At 41.1% G+C, this 21,451-nt stretch overlaps 1 protein-coding gene across 1 annotated transcript in view; it reads right to left on the reverse strand.

Annotated features, from left to right (window-relative positions):
• The window catches only part of GNS (glucosamine (N-acetyl)-6-sulfatase), a 56,540-nt gene that overhangs the window by 17,815 nt on the left and 17,274 nt on the right, over positions 1-21,451 (reverse strand). Inside the window, exons 8-10 of the mRNA XM_030323136.2 lie at positions 20,948-21,066; positions 18,964-19,067; positions 12,244-12,345 (exon numbers count right to left, since the gene is read on the reverse strand). Of these exons, the coding sequence (XP_030178996.1) occupies positions 12,244-12,345; positions 18,964-19,067; positions 20,948-21,066 (325 nt within the window). The remainder of the gene's footprint in view (positions 1-12,243; positions 12,346-18,963; positions 19,068-20,947; positions 21,067-21,451) is intronic.

Below are 21,451 nucleotides of genomic sequence, written 5' to 3' on the forward strand. Positions count from 1 at the left end.
TTCTGTAATCACCAGTGATTGAGTCACCCACTTCAATGGGCAAATCATACAAGCATTAATGAAAGCTTTGCAAACCTCTTGAAATGATCACTGTCCCAATCACCCTCGATTATATCAGGCAAGACTGAGAGAATGAATGGGATCCTCAAACTCACAAATCTCTAAACTTGCTGAAAAACTGGACTCCTTTGACCTAAGGCGTCGCTTCTGGCCTTGACGACTATTCACAGCACCCACTTTGGGAAACGAACTCATTCTACTACATGAGACAGTTACTGGTAGACCAATGTCTATTGGTATACAACTTTCTGTTGATGCCTTGTTTCAAGCTAGCCTGACATGATACTGTAAGTCTTTAACGTCTTTTGCTAAAGCCTATTATCAATAGGTTAATGAAGCTTTCCTGGATCCCAATTCAAAGGATCCTGTCAGTCCCAGTCTTAGAGCCTGGTGATTGAATGTCCTGGAAACATCATAAGAAAACAGCCTTCAAACCCCACTGGAAAGGTCCTCACCAAGTGGTTCCTGATCACTAACACTGCTGCAAAACTAGAAGGCACTGAGCCTTGGGTATACACCTCACAGCTTAAGAAGGCTCCGCCTGACATCTGGTCATATACAGACACTGGAAACCTCCAAATCAAACTGATGAGGAAGACAAGCAAATGACATCAAAGTAGACTGCTTCCCCCTGGACCAAGACTTCATACTTTTAACCAAACATGAAATTTTTTTACCTTCCCCTCCTTTCCTTTACTCTTGTCTTGGCCCATAAAAATAACATGCTTGATCTGTTATCTCTCAGGGAAGTGCTAAGGAAGGTAACCTTTCAGACTGCGGGATTTGTCATCAAAGATTCTGATCTACCCATGATGCTAGAGATCCTCTGGTGTTCCCTGTGACCAATTTCTCTTCTATTCCCAATGTTACTACAAACCATGATCAAGCCCCCCACCCCTTCAAGAAGCCTTTTACCAAGTTCGACTCTTAGAGCCAGAACATCCTCTGCCTTGTTTCACATTTCTCCATTTATGACTGTCATGTGCCGGATTCAGACCCAAGTATTTATGTAAATCTTAGTACACTTGCTCCCTCACGTTCTCATGATTATACAGGTCAGACCTGTCCCTTTTCACGGAAATATCTCACCAGCAGCACCCACCTCTGCAAGGCATTTAGAATGACTATTTCAGGCTGGGAGATTTTCTTTCCCTATGTGCTAAAAACCTAACTGTCCCCTGGTTTGAACAGGTACACACAGCAAATCCTGTGAATGATCCATTAACACTACCACTTAAACGGAGATGATCTGTGCCCTGATCCAGTCTGTCTTTGTCTGTGGTGGTTTTCACTCTCCTTGGGCCTATGAATGCTGAGAGAGCTGGCACACAGCCAGGCAATGTCTTAGATTATCTAACTGTGCCCTTGACTTTCCACAGTGAACTAAGACACCTCACTGGTTGACTCTCTTGGATTTATACATCAAGTTAGAAAGAAATTGCCAGGAGACATTCATGACTCAGAAATCACCTCCTTTGGCAGATACTTTTCTGGTTATTAGTAAATATAAATTAGAATACGACAGAAACCTCTCCACTCTTCAAGAAAAAAAAAATTTGTTTTTTTTTTTTTTTTTTTTGAGAGAATGGGAGCAGGGGAGGGGCAGAGAAAGCAGAAAACAATAGCTTCCGGAAAAAGCTCCTTAGACTCTCTGGCTAAAGTTGTTCTTGTTAAAAGAATAGCCGTTGATTGTATTTTAGCTTAACACAGAGGTTTCTGTGCTATGGCTATACTGTAGCTGGAATAACACTTCTGGGGAAGTTGAAACTCAGTTGTGTAAGATTCCTGAACAAGCCACTTTGCTCAAAAAGGTGACTCCTTCAGTGGGATTTTTTTTTTTTTTTTTTTTTTTTTTGACAGATTCTGATTGGTTTGGGTCTTGGGGACTACAAACATTGGGAATTATCCTGTCCATAATAATCATCATAATCTTCCTGGTGCACTGTATTCTCTCAAAAGCATTAAATGTGTGTTCACAGCCACTAACCATCAAGCAAATGATCTCTCCAAGATTGGAATGTCAGAAAAGGAGTGAAATGAATGACTGACTCAAAGATTGTGAACCTGGGGGCATCTGGGTGGTTCAGTTGGTTAAATATCCAACTTTGGCTCAGGTCATGATCTCACGGTTCCTGAATTCAAGCCCCGCATCGGGCTCTGTGCTGACAGCTCAGAGCCTGGAGCCTGCTTCGGATTCTGTGTCTCCCCCTCTCTCTGCCCCTCCCCTGCTTGTGTTTGGTCTCTCTCTCTCTCAAAAAATAAACATTAAAAAAAAAAAAAGATTATGAACCTGAAGTTGTGGCTTGTGAATATCACAGAGATTAAGCAAAAGATGTCATGACCTATGAATATCACATAAAGAATGGACAAAAGCTACGAGAACTATAGAGCAGTATCTGAGAACAACACTAATGCCTTAAATTCTTATCACTCTCAGTTAAGCTGACAGTCTGATCAAAAAGGGGTAACTGTTAATAAGAAAAAAAAAAAAGAGACAACAGGGACGCCTGGGTGGCTCAGTCGGTTAAGGGTCCAACTTTGGCTCAGGTCATGATCTCACGGCTTGTGAGTTCGAGCCCCACGTCAGGCTCTGTGCTGACAGCTCAGAGCCTGGTGCCTGCTTCGGATTCTGTCTCCTTCTCTCTCTGTTCCTCCCCCGCTCACACTCTCTCTCTCAAAAACAAAGATTAAAATATATATACATATACATATATATATACACATATTTAAAAAGAGACAACAGTTCTCTCAAAAATAAAGATTAAAAAATTTTTAAAAAATTAAAAAAAAACAGACAACAGGCCCCAAATGGAGTCACTTGTGCTAAACTCCACGTCAGCAAACCAAGACTTAATACCTAATTACAGCCCCCCCTCCCCCCTACCTTGTACTTGTAACCAGTCAACCTGGAATTATCTGGTCAGTACTAGTGAGGTAATCTGCCCACTGGGCCCTTCCATTCCCCTTAGGAGGGCTACCATGCCTGAAACGATGCATTCTTTGCTAACGACTTTTTTCTGCCCTCTTTCTGCCTTTAAAAACCTTTGCTTTTTTATAGCTTGGTGGAGCTCCTTTCTATTACCAGATGAGCCACTGCCCAAGTAATAAATCACTGAATGAAGCCAATTTGATCTTTACCTTTACTCAGCTGAATTTTTAACAGCAGTCTATCAGTAACACCTGGGAGCTTGTTAGAAATGCACAATCTCGGGCCCTACTCTACCCTTAATGAGCCATGGTCTGTATTTCAGTAAGATCCACTGGTGATTCATATGCACAGTAAAACTTGAGAAGCACACTCTGAAACAGTGGTTCTCAGGGTGTGTTCCCCAGCAGCATTAGCATCAGGTGGGAACTTACTGCAAATGCAAGCTCTTCATTCCTAGTTGGGGCCGGAAACCATTCCTGATGAATGCAAGTGTGAAAACTGCTGCTCTAAGGACTTCAGTGCACCCACTTAACCTGCTGACCACAGTGGGAAGGACTGGTAGCCTGTTCAAGGCCTCAGAATGCCACAGCTGCCTGGAAAGTGGGATGCATAGACAGGAACGCGCCTACTAACCCACTATCCTATAATGAAGCCTGAACAATCCCACACAGGTCAAGGTCTCAGAAATCGTTAAGTCACAGGATTTCAGAAGCCATCAACTCCTCTGCAGGTACCCACTCTACCAACTCTCAGCTGTGGAAGCTGGGAGTCAGGGGAATAGCTTATCTGTCAAACTCGAGTGGACTTTAAAACCCCACACTTGCGCATCGTTAATATGCAGACGAGAAAAGAGTATCTGAGAAGTCTACATCAGTTGTCTCAAAATTTTGCTGAATATTAAAATCACAAGGAGAGCTTTAAAAATCCCAACAGCCAGGTTATATCACTGGTCAATCAACCATAATCTTGGGGATGGGACCCAAGCAAAAGTAAGTAGTCCCCCCCTCATCTGTGGAGGGTACATTCTAAGATCCTCCCCCATCATGGATGCCAGAAACTGTGGATAGTACCGGACCTTATAGATACTGTTTACTCCTACTACATACATACCTACGATAAAATGTAATTTATAAAAAAGGCACAGTGAGACTAACAATAACAACGGAACGAATACAATATACTGTAATACGAGTTATGTGAATGCGGTGTCTCTCTCTTGAAATATCTATTGTACTGTACTTACCCTTCTTGGAATAAAATACCCACGTGATGAGATGAACTGAGGGGGATGACACAGGCATTGTGACATAACATTAGGCTACTACTGATCTTCTAATAACACATCAGGAGGAAGATCATTTGCTTCCAGACCGTGGCTGACCATGGGTAACTGAAACCGTGGAAGGTGAAACCACAGATAAGAGATGACTACTGTATTTTAGTCTCCAGGTGATACTAATGGTCTGGAAGCGTCATTAAACATTTCTGCCAAAGGCCAGATACTATTTAGGGTCTGTGGTTATATAGTTTCTGCTGCAGCTACTTGATTTTGCTGTTGTACAGGAAAGCAGGCCTAGAAAATACATACATGGATAAACGTGGCTGTATTCTAATATAACACTATCTATGGAAGATGGGGGTGGGCTAAATTTGGCTCACGGGTGTGCCAACCTCCCATCTCTAGCAGCACCATCCAGAATTTTCTGACTGAAATGTACTGTATCTGTGCTGTTCAACAGTCTGGCTAGTGACACATAGGAACTGAATCCTCGCTTTATTCCTGTGACCTTAAATAGCTGCATGCAGCCAGCAGCTCCTGAATTGGGGCAGGCTAGGGCTGCGAGCTGCTCTGCGACCTTCATATACCAGCGGTCTCACCAGAGTAACTTCCAAAACAAAACAGGAACAAAGAGAAGGGTGGAATCCTAAGCAGTGCTTCCACAAGAATGCAGAGAAATTAACGACAGCTGACACTCCAACAACACAGGGGTTAAGGGCACTGACACCCTGCACAGTTGAAGATCTGCGTGTAACTGTTGGCTCTTTAAAAACTCAACTACACGGGGCGCCTGGGTGGTGCAGTCGGTTAAGCGTCCGACTTCAGCCAGGTCACGATCTTGTGGTCCGTGAGTTCGAGCCCTGCGTCAGGCTCTGGGCTGATGGCTCAGAGCCTGGAGCCTGTTTCCGATTCTGTGTCTCCCTCTCTCTCTGCCCCTCCCCCGTTCATGCTCTGTCTCTCTCTGTCCCAAAAATAAATAAACGTTAAAAATAAATAAATAAATAAAAACTCAACTACTGATGGCCTACTATTGGTCGGAAGCCTTACTAACAACAAAGTCAATTAACATGCTGTATATACCTATTATATGATGTATTCTTACAGTAAAGTAAGCTAGAGAAAAGCAAATATTAAAATCGCGAGGAAGAGAATATATACATTTATGGTACTGTATTTCTCGCATCATAAGCCTGTCATCTGTTTACGAGATGATCTGTCAGCACCTTAAGGGATATAACACACTGTACACGTAATACATATTGGTAACACTAGACATGAAAAAAGAAAAAACGAGGGTCGCCTCGGTGCCTCAGTTGGTTAAGCGTCTGACTCGATATCAGCTTGGGTCATGATCTCCTGGTTCATGAGATGGAGCCCTGCATCAGGCTCTGCGCTGGCAGCACGGAGCCTGCTTGGGATTCTCTCTCTTCCTCTCTCCCTGCCCCTCCCCAGCTCGGTCTCTCTCAAAATAAACTTAGAAGTTTTAACAACAATGAAAAAATGTGAAAAAAAACCCCTCCTAATTACGGGTATAATGATTCATGCATTGGCAACATGTAATGTGGCTGCTTTATGGTGACCTAGTACAGCTGACACGAACGCTTCACAGTAGCCTAGCTTAATGGATGATTATATAACTTTTATGGCCAAAATTTATGGCACACAGTATTACAGGCATATTCATAACACAGCACTGAAAACATGGTTACATTAAAAAACTCTTACCAGTGGTGACAGGCTGACACCCAGTTTCTCCAGTTTTGAGAGAGGCACACGGCATGGTAACGTTATTCTTTGAAAGCACAAATGGCAAGAAAACTAACACATTAATTTTACTTTAAATATCACTCACCTTATGCCTATGTAAGGATAGGCCATCCACATCCGTAAAAGCCTTGTACACAACACTCCACACAGTAAATACTTAAGTGATGCTGTTGATACATTTCTTGCTGTACAGTTACTAGATTTTTACACAAAGACAAAAACCTACACAAGTTTAACGTCTGGCATGATGACTATTTAAGTACAGAGGATCATCATAAATGTCTTCATCCCAGCATCTTGTTGAGTAGGCTGAGGAGGAGGAAGGGAGAGGCCGGTCTTGCTGTCTCCACACTGGAGGAGGTAGAAGGGGAGGCAGGCACACTCAGTATAACTTTACGAAATACAGTGTAATTTTTGTCTTTCTTGCCATTTCTCTAAAACCGTTTCCATATGGTACCAATCCTTCATCCACTGTTTACGTTAGCTTCAGTCCCTGTATCATGGAAGGGTCCATGGCATTGAAGACGTTAAAAGCAGTCTTGAATAATGGAAACCCTTCTGCCAGATTGTCCAGTGTCAATCCTCCAAGATCCATATCTTGAAACCCTTGACCCGCCCACCCCCCCTGCCCCTCCTTTTTGCCGTATAGACAACCTCTTTCACAATTTCTTCTACTGTATATTTTGTGAAGTTAGGCACATGTGGACACAGTTTTCTCCAGTAGGAATTTATTGTTTTGGCCTTGGTGGCTTTTATAGCTTTTTCTACAACAATGACATCTTTGATGGTGTAATCCTTCCAGACTTTCATGATATTCTGGCAGGGTTCTCTTCCATAGTGTTGACAATCCTTTCCACAGAGTAATGTGTGTAATGAGCCCTGAAGGTCAAGGTCCTATGACCCCCTGATCTAAAAGCTGAATTAGAGACACTGTGTTTGGGGGCAAGGAGACCATTTCAATGCCTTCAGTGTTGAGCTCATGGGGTTCTGGGTGGTCATCCTCATTGTCCAATATCAAAAGAACTTTAAAAGGCAGTCCCCTACTGGCAAGGTACTTTCTCCTGACTTCAGGAACAAACTATTGATGGAGCCAATCCAGGAAAAGGTTCTCATTGTCCAGGCCTTCTTGTTGTACAACCAAAAAACTGGCAGCTGGTGTTTATCTTTTCCCTTCAAGGCTCAGGAGTCCTGATCATAAACCCAACTGCATTTGTACAAAACAGCAGGAGTTAGCCTGTCCGTTTCTGCCTTAAATCTTGGTGTTTCCTTCTCTTCCTTACTAATACATGTCCTTCATGGCATTTTTCTCCAGAATAGGGAACCTCTGTCTGCATTAAAATCCTGTGTAGGCAGATACTCTCAAGGATGTTCTTAATGGCATCGGGAGCTTGTCTGCTGCCTCTTGGTTGACAGAAGCAGGTTCTTCTGTTTCTGTTACATTGGCATTTTTAAGCCACATATCTTTCTAAAATTATCAAACCACCCTTGGCTGACATTAAATTCTCCAGCTTTAGATCCTTCAACTTCCTTTTGCTTTAAGTTGTCACATAATAACTTTGCTTTCTCTTGAATCACTTTAAGAGTCTATAGGTATGTCTTTCGTATAGCAACCCTGTACCCACATAAAAGCTATTATTTTCAATACCAGATAAAAAGGTATTTTGCAAAAGGTGTCAAGTTTTCATGCCTCCTGGCATGGCTGCAGTAATGGCCTCACGAATTTCCTTTTTTATTTTTTTTCCACAGTGGTGTTTACGCTAGATTAATTTATCTTGAAATGGTGAGCAACTATAGTGGCAGACCTGATCTACAGTACATATCCAGCAATTCAACTTTTTCTTATAATGTCATGACTTTTCTCAGGTTCTTGGGAGCATTTCTAGCATCCCAGGTGGCACTTTGTAAGAGTCCCATGGTGTTATTCAAGGCTTATGGTATTATACTAAATGCAATGAAAAATACACGAGAACCAAAATCATTTACCACCATACCCAGTTTACTAGAGAGACAAACTGTTCATGCAGAGATGATTAGCACCACATGGCATTTTAAGCAGATACTCATGACACTTGAGTTCACTGTAACAACAACTGGAGGTGGCTAGGAAATTATACAAAAATACAGTATGTACTGCAGTTAATTTTATGCACTTATGATTTAATCCTGCCTTGTTAAATTTTTTTACACTTGTCTCGAATGGTGTCATGTATGTTCTGTGGAAGTTTTTTTTTAATGTTTAATTTTGAGAGGTGGGGGGAGAGAGGGAGAGGGAGAGGGAGAGAGGGAGGGAGGGAGGGAGGGAGAGAGAGAGAGAGGGAGGGAGGGAGGGGGGGAGGGAGGGAGAGAGAGAGAGAGAGAGAATGCAAGCAGGGGAGGGGCAGAGAGAGGGAGACGCAGAATCTGAAGCAGGCTCCGGGCTCTGAGCTGTCAGCACAGGGCCCAACGTGGGGCTCGAACTCATGAGCTGTGAGATCATGACCTGAGCCGAAGTTGGACGCCCAACTGACTGAGCCACCCAGGCGCCCCTGTGTAAGTTTTGATAAGTGTTAAATTTTTATGATAGATTTGTATATATTTTATGGTAGTAAGTAATAAAATAGTGTCTACATATAAATTATACATGTGTGACATATTTAACCTTTTCTTATTTTTTCAATACTTTTAGGCTACGTAGTTCATTTGCTAGTTTTTTTTTTTTTTTTCAACGTTTTTTTTTTATTTATTTTTGGGACAGACAGAGACAGAGCATGAACGGGGGAGGGGCAGAGAAAGAGGGAGACACAGAATCGGAAACAGGCTCCAGGCTCCGAGCCATCAGCCCAGAGCCTGACGCGGGGCTCGAACTCACAGACCGTGAGATCGTGACCTGGCTGAAGTCGGACGCTTAACCGACTGCGCCACCCAGGCGCCCCTCATTTGCTAGTTTTTAAAAACTGTCACAAATCTCCAAAATATTTTCCAATGTTTACTGGATAAAACCTGCATGTAAGTGGACCCACGCAATTCATACTCATTCAAGGGTCAACTGCATAGTAATTTCATCCCCATAGTGAAGTGGTTTTTTTCCTAACTAGAAAGGGGACATATAGTATAAAGTTTGTATGGAGAACATTAAAAGATGTAAATTTTCCTTTTACTGATCTATAGATTCAGCATATCAACCAAAAATCCAACATGAATTTTTTCAGTTAATCTGAAAAGTGGTCTTTAAAGTTTGTATGAGAGGTGGCTAAGATCCTCACAAGGACAATGACAGAGGTGTGCCTTTACAGATTTAATTACACAGCTTTATAACAAGACAAAAATGATCCTGGTACAAGGAAAGACACATGTGTGGAACAGAAAAGAAAACGGAGTATTTATAGAGAAAAAAATGAAACTGAATTCCTCATACCATGCCAGAAAAACCAATTCTAGATACACCAAAGACTTCCGTGTAAGAGGGAGAAGTATGAAACTATTCTAAGAAAACCTAGGAGAATTGTTTTTGATCTCGAGGTTCAGAAGCCTTTTTATAAACAAGATACAAAGAACACCAACGATAAAAGAGAGGATTTATACATTTAACTCCTGTGTTCTCATATCTTAATGTAGAGCAAGGACAAGTCACAAACAGGGAGGACATCACGGGCAAAAAGATGCACTTCACAAGGGAAGCAACATAAAAAGCATAAATGAAAAAGGATTCACTGATCAAAAACTCAGTTAAAAAATGGGCAAAAGATCTGAACAGACGTTTTTCCAAAGAAGACACAGATGTCCAATAAACACATGCCAAGATGTTCAACATCATCAGTCGTTAGGGAAGTGCACATCAAAACCACAAGGAGATACCATTTCACACCCGCTACGATGTAATAAAAAGATAACAGCAAGTGTTGGCAAGGATACAGCAAATTTTGAAACCTTATACACCGTTGGTGCAGTTGCTTAAGAAATAGTCCGGCAGTTCCTCAATAAGTTAAACATAAGTCACCATACGAAAGAGCAATTCTACTCCCAGGGGTATAGGTATATACCCAAGAGACCTGAAAACATCTGTCTGCACAAAAACTTGTACACAGTGTTCACAGCTGCGCTATTCACAGTAGCCAAAAAGGGAAAACCTATCAATTGAGGAATGGATTAACAAATGTGACATATCCATACAATGGAATATTATTTGGTAATAAAAAGGAATGAAATACCGATACATGCTACGACATGATTTCTGAAAGCATTATACTCAGGAAAAGAAACGAGTCACAGGGGCCACATATGATTCTATTTATGCAAAATGGCCACAACTGACAAATCTATAGCAACAGAAAGTAGATCAGTGCTTGCCTGGTGCTGGGAGAGGGGGCGAAGGTGGGGGGAGACTGCTAATATATCTGGGGTTTCTTTTTGGGATGGTGAGAATGTTCTAAATTTAGATTATGTACGGCTGTACAACTGTGAATATACCAAAAATTACTGAACTGTCAACTTCAGTAAACTGTATGAATTAAGTCACGTAAGCTGTTAAAATGATTCATCTCATTAATAAATAAAGAAATGCACACACAGTAGTAGGACCAAATAAAGTTTTGGTCTTTTTAAACCACTAGATTGGCAAAAATTAAGCTGTCTGACAGTTTCATATAGAACAAAGGGAAATCGCATACGTTGCTGCTGGGAAGGTAAACTGATGACCTCTTTATAAAAATAACTTGGTAATATCTGTAGAAGAGAATAATGTGCAGTTCCCATACCTTGGTATATACACACATGTTCACTGGAAGAAATATATAAAAATGCTCTAACAGCACTGTTCCTAAAACAAAACTAGCATAACAGAAAGGTTTATCCACTGACAAAACAGGTAATTAAGTTGTGATGCATTCATACAATGGAAATTAGGCATCTGTGAACAACACGTATCAGTTTGGAAACAATGCTGAGTTGAAAAAAGTCTCAGACTACATTCAGTAGGGTATAATTTTTAGAGTGCAAAACAATATCAAAACTAAGGTATTTCGTTTAGGAATATGTACATCATTACTAAAAAATTAAAATGCAGAGAATGGTAACCATGAAATTCAGGAAAAGGATCACTCCCACGGGGCATACAAAGGTAGGTAGGCAGGATGGGGAGAGGCATACAGGGGGATGCACCAGCACTGGGAATTAAACGAGGTTATTAAACGAGGTGATGAGTTCACGGGGATTTCTTCTATCTCGTAACTTATGTGAGTGACAGGAGTCCTCTCGTATGAAGCATATACTACCTAATAATATGTCGTAACAGGTTCAGACCAGTAAGAGTCACCTATAATGAGTCACCGTAAACCTCAGCACATTTTAATACTGATCCTCCCAACTTAATATTGATCCTTCCACATATCCTTAGCTCTGTGCAGTGTCAGACACACAGGAGGTGCTCAAATATTCTTGAGTTAAGTGTGTTTCCTTTAGAATAAATTCCCAGATGGAATTGCTTAATGTATTTCTTTTCCTTAAGATTTTATTTTCAAGTAATCTCTGTACACAACATGGGGCTCGAACTCACAACCCCAAGATCAAGAGTCGCACACTCCACTGACTGAGCCAGCCAGGAGCCTCTTAATGTGTATATTCTGAAGTGAAAGGTCTTGTTAAAGACCTTTAGCCTCCTGACAGCTCATACTGATCACACTTCTGTGAACACAGTCTGAGTAGTTTTTATTTTCTCAGACTTCTGAAAATACTGGGTATAAATCTTTGTAATCTTTGCCAGTACTGTAGGCAATAAAGGCCTTCTTCGGTTAAGCATTTCTTGGATGAGCACTGGAGCAATGTTTTTGCATTTACTGTGGCCATTTCTCATTTCTCCATGAGTTGTTAAGTTACTTCTTTTGCCCACTTTTCTACTGGGATATTAATCTCTGCTTTCTAAGAACTCATCTATTAGGACCAAGTACCCTTTTTCATGTATGTTGCAACTATTTTCTCAGTTTGTCACCTGTCTTCACTTTGTTTATGATGGTTTCTTTTTGGGGCAGTGGGGAGGGAAGGGAGGATACAGAACTCTTTATATGTGGTCCAATCAGTCTTTTAGAAAACTCTTTCCCACCATAGAGAAGAGAAAAATTCTATTTTGTTCCCCAAATTTAGTAGTTTAAGATTTAAATTTTTAAGTCTAAATTTGTACACCCTGGAATTTATTTCAGAGTCTTGGCTCAGGCCTGATTGAAGGCTTTATACTCACCAAAATGGGCAATAAAGACATCCCATCCATCTGTGTCTTATTTGGGTTATATCCAGCAATGTCCAAAATAGTAGGACCCAAATCAATGTTGGCAACGAGCATCTATGAGAATGAGGAAAAAAGAAGCAATCTAGAACACAGTTTGTCTGATTTTTCTTTTTTACCTGTAATATAGCTGTTCCCCACCCCATCCAGAAGACAAACAGCATTTACTATTATTATTTTTGTATAGCCTAGACTTACTGAGGTCTACTGACTCATTGATTCAAACATAACTACAATAATTAAAAAACAACAACAACACATACAGGTTTAATAAGACTTGTAATATAAGCCCCTGGGAAGTTATGTATTTATTCAACCTATACTGTTATTGATCAAAACATTTTTCAAAACTTCTTTGGGACTGCCCGAAGTCTGATGAATTATGAGAAAATGTTGGGCTAATTAATTTATACAAAGTGTTTACAACTTATTTCTATAGTTCACTAAATTTGATTTCAAATGAACTCCTGACATTTTTAAAAGTCTCAAATGTTAAATGCTTTTTAAATTTATTTTTTTATTTTTAGAAAAACAGAGCACGCACGAGTGGGGAAGAGGGGCGGAAGGGGAAGGGGAGGAGGAGAGGGAGCAGGAATGGGGGTCCCGAGCCTGACATGGGACTCAATCTCACAACCCTGGGATCATGACCTGAACCGAAATCAAGAGTTGGGACACTCAACTGACTGAGCCAACCAGGTGTCCCAAAAGTTAAATACTTTTTACCAAGGAGGATATTAGCCCTTTTCATAGTTTCTCAAAGTGATTAACACATACTAAAAAATGTTTGCAATAGGCTGGAGACCACAGAAAACTTATTCCAACAGTGCACTGATAAAAGGTTCCTTAAAGAGCACAGAACTTAAATGTGCTACATAAACATTCTAGAAATTAAAGTTATTGTCCTGCATTTATACCTTGCCTTATTCCTTTAGTTTATTAGACTATTTTCTTTCTGTACACAAATCCTCGTTAGGACCTAAACCAGAAGAGTCTAATACAATGGGACCACATATGCAATTTAAAATTGTCTAGTGACCACATTAAAGTGAAAAAAAAAAAAGGGGAAATTCATTGTATATATTTTATTTAACTTGACATTAACAGGTACGTGTGGCTGGTGGCTACTGTAGGGGACAGTGTAGGCCTATACAGGACCTAAGCATACACCTGAAGTCACTTCAGTCACAGGCTAGGAAAACCTTTTAGAATGGTGAAGACAATCCACCATGGAAACTAGGGGCACTAATGTTTACCGAGCACCTATTCTGTGCCAGTATTTACCGTTTATCCTCAATTAATCCTCACCACAACTGTAGGATGCAGTATATTTCCCCCATTTTACAGATGAGAAAATGAAAGAGAAGTAACTGAAACAAAGCCAACAGCTCGTAACTGGAAAAGCTACCATTTACTCAAAGGAAATTAAGTCTTCAACATTGTTGAGAAAACTTAGAGCGTCTTAGGAAAGGCCAAACGGGGATTCCTACCAAGTCAGGAACTTTTAATTTAAAAACAAAACCAAAAGTACAGACATGAAAGGCAAGAAAGCATCTTCAGGGCAATATCCAGGGGCCAGCTCTCCTGTGGCTATGATGGCTTTTATAGGGCAGACCAAAATGTTTATCTTGGCTGTGAATCATTTAGTGTAATGCTGCAGCTGTCAGAAATTACCACTCAGTGGCAAGCCACTCACGGGAAAGGCAATCCGTATGTTACTGGGGAAAAAACCCACAAAAATGACGTCTCTAGAGATTATACAAGACCCAGTGTAAGAAATATCTTGCCTAATTCCAAGACTCCCAGACAGACTGAACTGCTCTGAACACAGTCAAGAAGACTGGGTATGAATATAGAAAAGATCGTGTCAGGAAAGAGCAGCACCTATGTTACCTTCGGAATCAGATCAAGGCAACAAGACCCTGACACGTGACTAAAAGATCTTCAGTCAGGTCTAAAACATAAATGACGTAAAGCCAATTCCACAGGTATTAGTAATAGGACCAAGGCAGTTTCATAAGAAAACAAAAAAAAAGTAAACACCAAAATAATAAAGCCTGTAGAGATATAAAATAGTGACTGCCTGGGGTGCCTGGGTGGCTTAGTCGGTTGGGAGTCCGACTTCAGCTGAGGTCATGATCTTGCAGTCTGTTGAGTTCCAGCCCCACGTCAGGCTCTGTGCTGACAGCTCAGAGCCTGGAGCCTGCTTCAGATTCTGTGTCTCCCTCTGCCTGTGTCCCTCCCCACTCATGCTCTGTCTCTCTCTGTCTCTAAGAAATAAACATTAAACAAAAATTTTTTTTTAAATGGTGACTGGCTGTTTCACCAGCAATTGCCTCAAGAACCATCAGCTGTATGAACCGGGGGTGCGGGGCCTCTCTCGAGTGAGTCTGCTCTATGGGGAGACAGGTCTTTTAGGTTTCAGTACAAATCAAGAGTCCCTAAGATTTGGCCCAAGTGCCATAAACACCATCCCAGGACTCTCCATTCCTAGGTATCTACAATAATCACATTTTTCATAAAAATAATGGACAAATTCTATTACCTTCTAGACTTTTATTTGACTAAGAGGTAAAGAGTCTCAAAATTAGCATACTATGTCAGGAGATGGTAGACTTCTAGTGGAAATGGGAGTAAAGAATTCCACAGAATTACACCTAGCTCTGGTTTTTACAAATAAAAATTAGAATGGACACTATGGACCCATGATCATAATGACTTCTAGAAACATTAGCATTCAAGTTCCTAAAATGGTACTGCTTTTATAAGTATAAAGATTCATTTATGGACTGAAACCAAAAAAGCACTGACAAGACCAAAAGTAAATTATTTCATAAATCACAGTCTCACTGTTTGGTAATGTTCTTAGGTTTGAAGTATACAGACATTCTGATCAAGTAAAAGCTCTGAGAAAATTCTGGGGCATGAAATCAAGGGATATCATGCCTTGCAGCTGCTTATTTTTTTTAGCTCTAAAAAAATGACAGTGCTACAGAATTACTGGAAAAAAAAAAAAAAAAAAAAGAGGTTCTCAGGAGGATACATCGGATTTCCAAACAGACATTTAAGCCCTGAGAATCAAGAATTCACGCAGAGTTATCAAGGGAAGATTCAAAGCATGCCAGAGAACACCCCAAATCCATGTAGAGAAAAGCAGTGGAACCATGTAAGAGAGCAGAGAACTCTCCCCATCTTGGGCTGCTTCATCTGGGTTGACGCCTCAACCCCAGCTTCCCTACAAGTATGAAGCCAGGGTGTCACTAAGTTACACCTGAGAATCTTTCACTTACCGTCTTCCCGACTTCACGTAGGGAAACAAGGCTTATTCTGTCCAGTCTTAAAGCCATTATGTTGTCTTCTTGACTCCCGGTTCAGTTCTATTTCCCCTGGATCATGCTGGTCATTTTTTTCCTGCTAACCTTTTTCTTGCTTAAAACCCTTTTGAAGAATTTCTACCACCAAATCTAAAGCTAGATTAACTTCCAGCCAGGGGAGAAAACCTCAATAAGCCAGTCTTTGGCATTCACACATACCACCTGCTTCTGATCTCCCAACAGCTAAGCCCCACTGGTCAAACGTGCCCTGTTTTGGCCATCAGCTTCTGGAGGCTCAGTTTATTATGCCCAACTCAAAACCCTGTGCCACTCACACGGGACAACTGGCACTGAGACAAATATGTTGTCAACATATGATGAACTACCCACCATCTCTGACATTCTTTGTGCACGGTGGAAGCTGAGCATTTCACACGTCTCCAACTACATCTGTCAGCACAGCAGTGCAAGACACACACACACACACACACACGGATTTTAACCACACACTTAATTTTCAGTCCTGGTTCTGCCACTTACTATGTGACCTTGGTAATTAATTAACCATTCAAGCAACAAGGATGTCCCCCAGTGTGTGTAAGGGCTGGGTAGTCTAAGCTTAGACAGTGCTTCTCTTCTAGGAACTCCCCAGATAAAAGACAAACTCAGTAGGGTGTGGTAAGTGTGAGGCCAGCTAAGTACATGGGAAGAACACCTACCCCAAGTGGGGGCAGGGGTCTGTAGAGACTTTCCAGACAGGAGTCCAAAACCGAAGCTCTAAAGGACAATTAGTGAGGTGGAAGGGGCTCAAGAGGGGCATTCCAAACAGAAGGAGCAATCAGCCATACAAAGGTGAGGAGGGCAGAGAGATGGTTCACTTAGGAAGTGAAAGTAATTCCGTATAACTGCCACATTCTGTCCCCTGAACAAGCCAAGCTCATTCTCATATCTGTGCCTTCACATTTATTGTTCTGCTCAGAATGACCTCCCACAAATCTCTGCAGGACTATATCCTTCTCAACATTCATGTGTCTGCTCAAATGCGTCCGAGGCTCTCACTAACAAGTGTAGCTAAAGTATCTCGTTCTCCTGCACACAGGGACTTAAGGACTGATCTTCCCTGACTGCTCAGTACTGTGTATCCAAGGCTGCTGGCACAAGAAGATTCTTAAATATTTTCTGAGCTATACTGTAATGGTTAAGTACAGACTCTGGAGCCAGACTGTGATACTTTTTAGCTACATTTTCTTGGGCAAACCATTTAACTTTGTACCTCAATTTCCTCATCTGTAAAAGGGGGATAGCTATATTTCTCATAAGGCCGTGAAAGTTAAATGAGTCGGTACAGCTAATACACTTAGAATAACAGCTGTCACCTATGAAGCATTCAACAAATCATAGTTATCATTGAAATGGTTTTCTAAGAACCAAGTTTCATTTAGACTGCTTAGAGAAGGTGAACTTTTCTCATTGCCACTGTTAACTTGAAGACAAAAGGAATGGTTTGTTCAATGGGCAGCTGGCTGTTACATTTCACTTTGTTCTCATTCAGCCTCCTTCCGCACACTGGTTAGAAGTGGCCCCAGTAGCCCTGCTCCTTAGAAATGTACACAGCTGCAGACATGTCCCTGAATCAACTCCCAACATTGAGATCAATAAAATGCTTTTTAAGATTTAATGGTCCTCCAAACTCGCCTATCTCCTTTGAAAAAAGGCCCATGTGTAGGGAACTGAATTTGTACTGGGAAGTGACTGGCTTTAGGATTATAGGTCTTAGGAGAAAAAGAAAACTCCAAAGGAAATTATGAAGGCCACTTTACCTTTCTGAACGAATTTCAACAGAATTCCATCTGAGCATTACAAAAGGAAATAAGTGAATTACAGACATTTAAACAAAGTAAACATTAAACCTCCAAATTAAACTAAAGTATCGGGGCGCATGGGTGGCTCAGTCGGTTGGGCGGCCGACTTCGGCTCAGGTCATGATCTTGCGGTCCGTGAGTTCGAGCCCCGCGTCGGGCTCTGTGCTGACAGCTCAGAGCCTGGAGCCTGTTTCTGATTCTGTGTCTCCCTCTCTCTGACCCTCCCCCGTTCATGCTCTGTCTCTCTCTCAAAAATAAATAAACGTTAAAAAAAAAAAAATTAAAAAAAAAAAAAACTAAAGTATCTAGTATACCCAGAAAGTCTGGCCCACTTTCCAAACTTAGCTTAAACGATGTATTTGCTCATTTCCTTTTGCCTCACAGAGCTGTTATCAGGGAACAAAAGACATAACTGGTAGAGCTTATCAATTCTTATCTCCCAAGCGTTAGACCAAAGTGTTTTGAATCAGGGTGCCACAAAGTGTTTTGGATCTAGGAACAAAGTACCTCAGTATGAGGTACCAAGTTTGGAAAAAGACAATGAAACCAAATGGAAATGGCAACGAAAGAAAGTGGTACATTATGACAGTTCTAGGAAAATCAGTAAAGCAGAAACACATTAGCAAGGAAAAGTCCCACAGAGAGAGGAACGAAATCCTCACAAGACAGGCTTTCTAGAATGTTCTACTCAAAGTGAGGACAGATCAGCAGCAGACATCGGCTGGGAAGTCTGAAATGCAGAGTCAGAACCTGCATTTTAACAAGGTCCCCAGGGGAAATCTGCCTGAGGAGTTCTGATCTACAGGGTAGTGGGCCCCAAACCGGGCTGCCTCTCGGAATCATCTGTGAACTGAAGAAAAAAAAGCAGAGGCTGGGTCTCTATTCCATCCAAGTGAGTCCATTAGAACCATTGTGGATGTTGAACCTTTCACAATTTCAGAGAGTGATTTTGAGGAGCACTGCACGGGAGAGTCACTGTTCTAGGACAAGGTAGAGATTTACAGTCTTGCAGGGGTGCCTGGGTGGCTCAGTCGGTTAAACATGTGACGTCAGCTCAGGTCGTGATTTCACGGTTCATGAGTTTGAGCCCTGCATCAGGCTCTGTGCTGACAGCTTGGAGCCTGGAGCCTGCTTTGGATTCTGTGTCTCTCTCTCTCTCTGCCCCTCCCCTGCTCGCTCGCTCGCGTTCTCTCTCTCTCTCTCTCAAAAATAAACAAACATTAAAAAAAAAGATTTACGTCTTGAAGGACAAATAAAAGTTATTTATCCTGATATGATGTGTATATATGGGGGTGGGGGGAATACAGTTAATGGAAGGTGGCCAGAAAATAAAAAGGGAAATCACTATTTCCAAGGCTTATAAATACACTTAAAAGATCTTAAGCCAATCAGACTTCCTCCTCATAGCGGGAGAAATCTAATTAGGCTGTTCTCCAGAGAAATAACCTTCTTTTCTTAGGCAAGTGCTACCTGTAAACACCATCATTTTTTCAGGCACCTACCTTGCTTGTCTGATTTGGTTTGATCCCAGGTCCTCGAACCAACAGTGGAACTTTGATGTCAAACTCATACAGCTGTCTTTTGTCTATTGGCAAAGAAAACTGTCCTGAAAACAAAACACATGGGGTAAAGATGGAGCCAGGATCGATGTGTCACTGATTCATTTAATTGATAGTAAGAATGAAAACAACTTTGTCCTACTATTTATGGCACTTTAATGGGAAGTTTACAATCGCTCAGGTCTCTTATTACTACAAGGCAGGAAATGAGCTCATCTTTAAACAAATGTCTCAGGGGACTCATTGGTCTAACATAGGACATATTCAGCAAAAAGAATGACTGGAAAGTACTGTAACAAATATAATTTATGTATGTTACTCAACCTGACCACAACTGAACGAGGTTACTCTAAAAACTGTAAATAAAGGAACAAAAACATTTATTCGGCCTTTCCTGAATCAATTTCAAGATAACCAAACAGTTGATGTGAGGAAGTTCTTTTCTAAGGAATTCCAATTAATAAATGCAAAAAGGACAGAGTTAGGAAGTCAACACTTTGCAATTTTTGAGAGAATGGATTAAAGCAACAATCATCAATGGAAGCTTCAATCACAAAAGGTTCATAAGAGAGGCTCAGGCTGATACCACATGAGCCATCAATTAGGAGCCTTGCTAAAGTGGGCCAAGCAGACACCCTCATGACGTGATGCAACAGGAAGTACATGTCAGTATCACCAAAGAAAGCATTCTCACTGGAAACGTGAATTTCTATTAAGATGGCAGACCTAATTACCAATCTATGGAAAACGCTGACTAAAGATAAACAAGCATCACAAGACCACAATTAGCCAGATCTAGAATGTGAGATGTTAAAGAACAAAAAACATTTTTCCCCAATGAATTTAGTGGCAATGACAACCTTAGGGCACACAAAAAATACAGGTAGCATGTGGACTTTGTCTACATCCCAATACATAACAGACCAGTCAGATACACAATCAATTATTGATGTACAGAATCACAATGTCTGAAGTTTTTCCAAAGCCTTCCAAGCTAAAAAAAGAAAAACAAGGGGAAGGTAAGAAGAATTTAAAAAACTGGTCACATGTAGCTAAAAATTGAAGCTGGATAATGAGGGTTATTTTACTAGTCTCTACTTTGAGTGCTTCAAAATATTCACAACAAAACATTAAATGCCTAGGGGCACCTGGGTGGCTCAGTCAGTTAAGCATTCAACTCTTGATCTCAGCTCAGGTCACGATCTCACGGTTTGTGGAATCAAGCCCAAGTAAGGGCTCTGTGCTGACAGCGAGGAGCATTCTTGGGATTCTCTCCGACCCCCGACCCCCCCCTGCTTTCTCTCTCTCTCTTTCAAAATAAATAAACTTAAAAAAAAAATTAAAGGCCTAATCAATCTGCTACTATGCAAGCAAGTCTCAGGTTAGCAGTTTGAAGTTTGTGAAATCTATACGTAGGGAAAGAAGCCATTGGTTTTTAAGAACATCCAAGTGGAGAAAAGGAAAGTCACAGATCTAGGGCTGACTCATATACACTTTTGAAAAGACAAGACATAAAACCACACACACACAAAATCAGTAAAACTTCTTTCACAATTTCACAAGACAACCTTATCTTGGTCTTTCCTCGTAAAATTTCTTACGCCTGTATTCTCTAAGGTCTACTTGCCCTTTAAATCTAGTTCTGTTTCCTACCTCTTTCATAAAGCCTGCCTCTAACCCAGCAAGCTCACTCTCCTTTCCCAACTTCTAGAACATCACGTATTTTAGCATATGAAATAGCAAATAACGAAACCTCCTCTTTCCATGCTAATGAGAAGAGCCTCTAAGCAGAGGAGTCCTGAGGACAACACCCTCCAGGCTTGGGCACCCCTATAACAGACCAGAGCTGCCTGCCAGTGCTGCTGACTGGGTGAAAGAGGAAAGGCACCTCATCAAGGTCACAGGAATACCCCAGCCTGCACCTTACCTGTGTGATAGCCATTGTCTGAGGTATAAAAGATGTATGTGTTGTTAAGTTCCCCATTGAACTCCAATCTCTTGACTAGTTTCTCCACAAGGTCATCAACTGACAATAAAGTCTGCCACCTGGATGTAAACAGAAGGTGACAATGGGACTTCAGAAACAATGACTGAGGGAATGCTTTTTTGCCAAAAGAGTGGGAGCAAAGTCCAAAACAAAACAATACAAAGCCCCCAAACCACACCCCTAAAAAGCTCAAATCCCAAACTTCCTTTCCTCAAACCCCTCACTGGAAAAAACCAGAGATAATTTTCTAATTTCTAAATTAGAAAATTCCAGAAGGGAAAAAAAAAATTCCAGAATGTAATTAGTTCATTACAAATTTAATGATTTCTAGAGAAATAAATGGAGCTTTTAATAACCAGTTAGCTTTATCATCACTGGTTATGACAGCAGAAGCAACTGGAAGAGAAAATTGTCAATTCAGCACTGATGAATACAGATTAATTC

Source organism: Lynx canadensis, chromosome B4, assembly GCF_007474595.2.
Source record: "Lynx canadensis isolate LIC74 chromosome B4, mLynCan4.pri.v2, whole genome shotgun sequence".
Lineage (NCBI taxonomy): Eukaryota > Metazoa > Chordata > Mammalia > Carnivora > Felidae > Lynx > Lynx canadensis.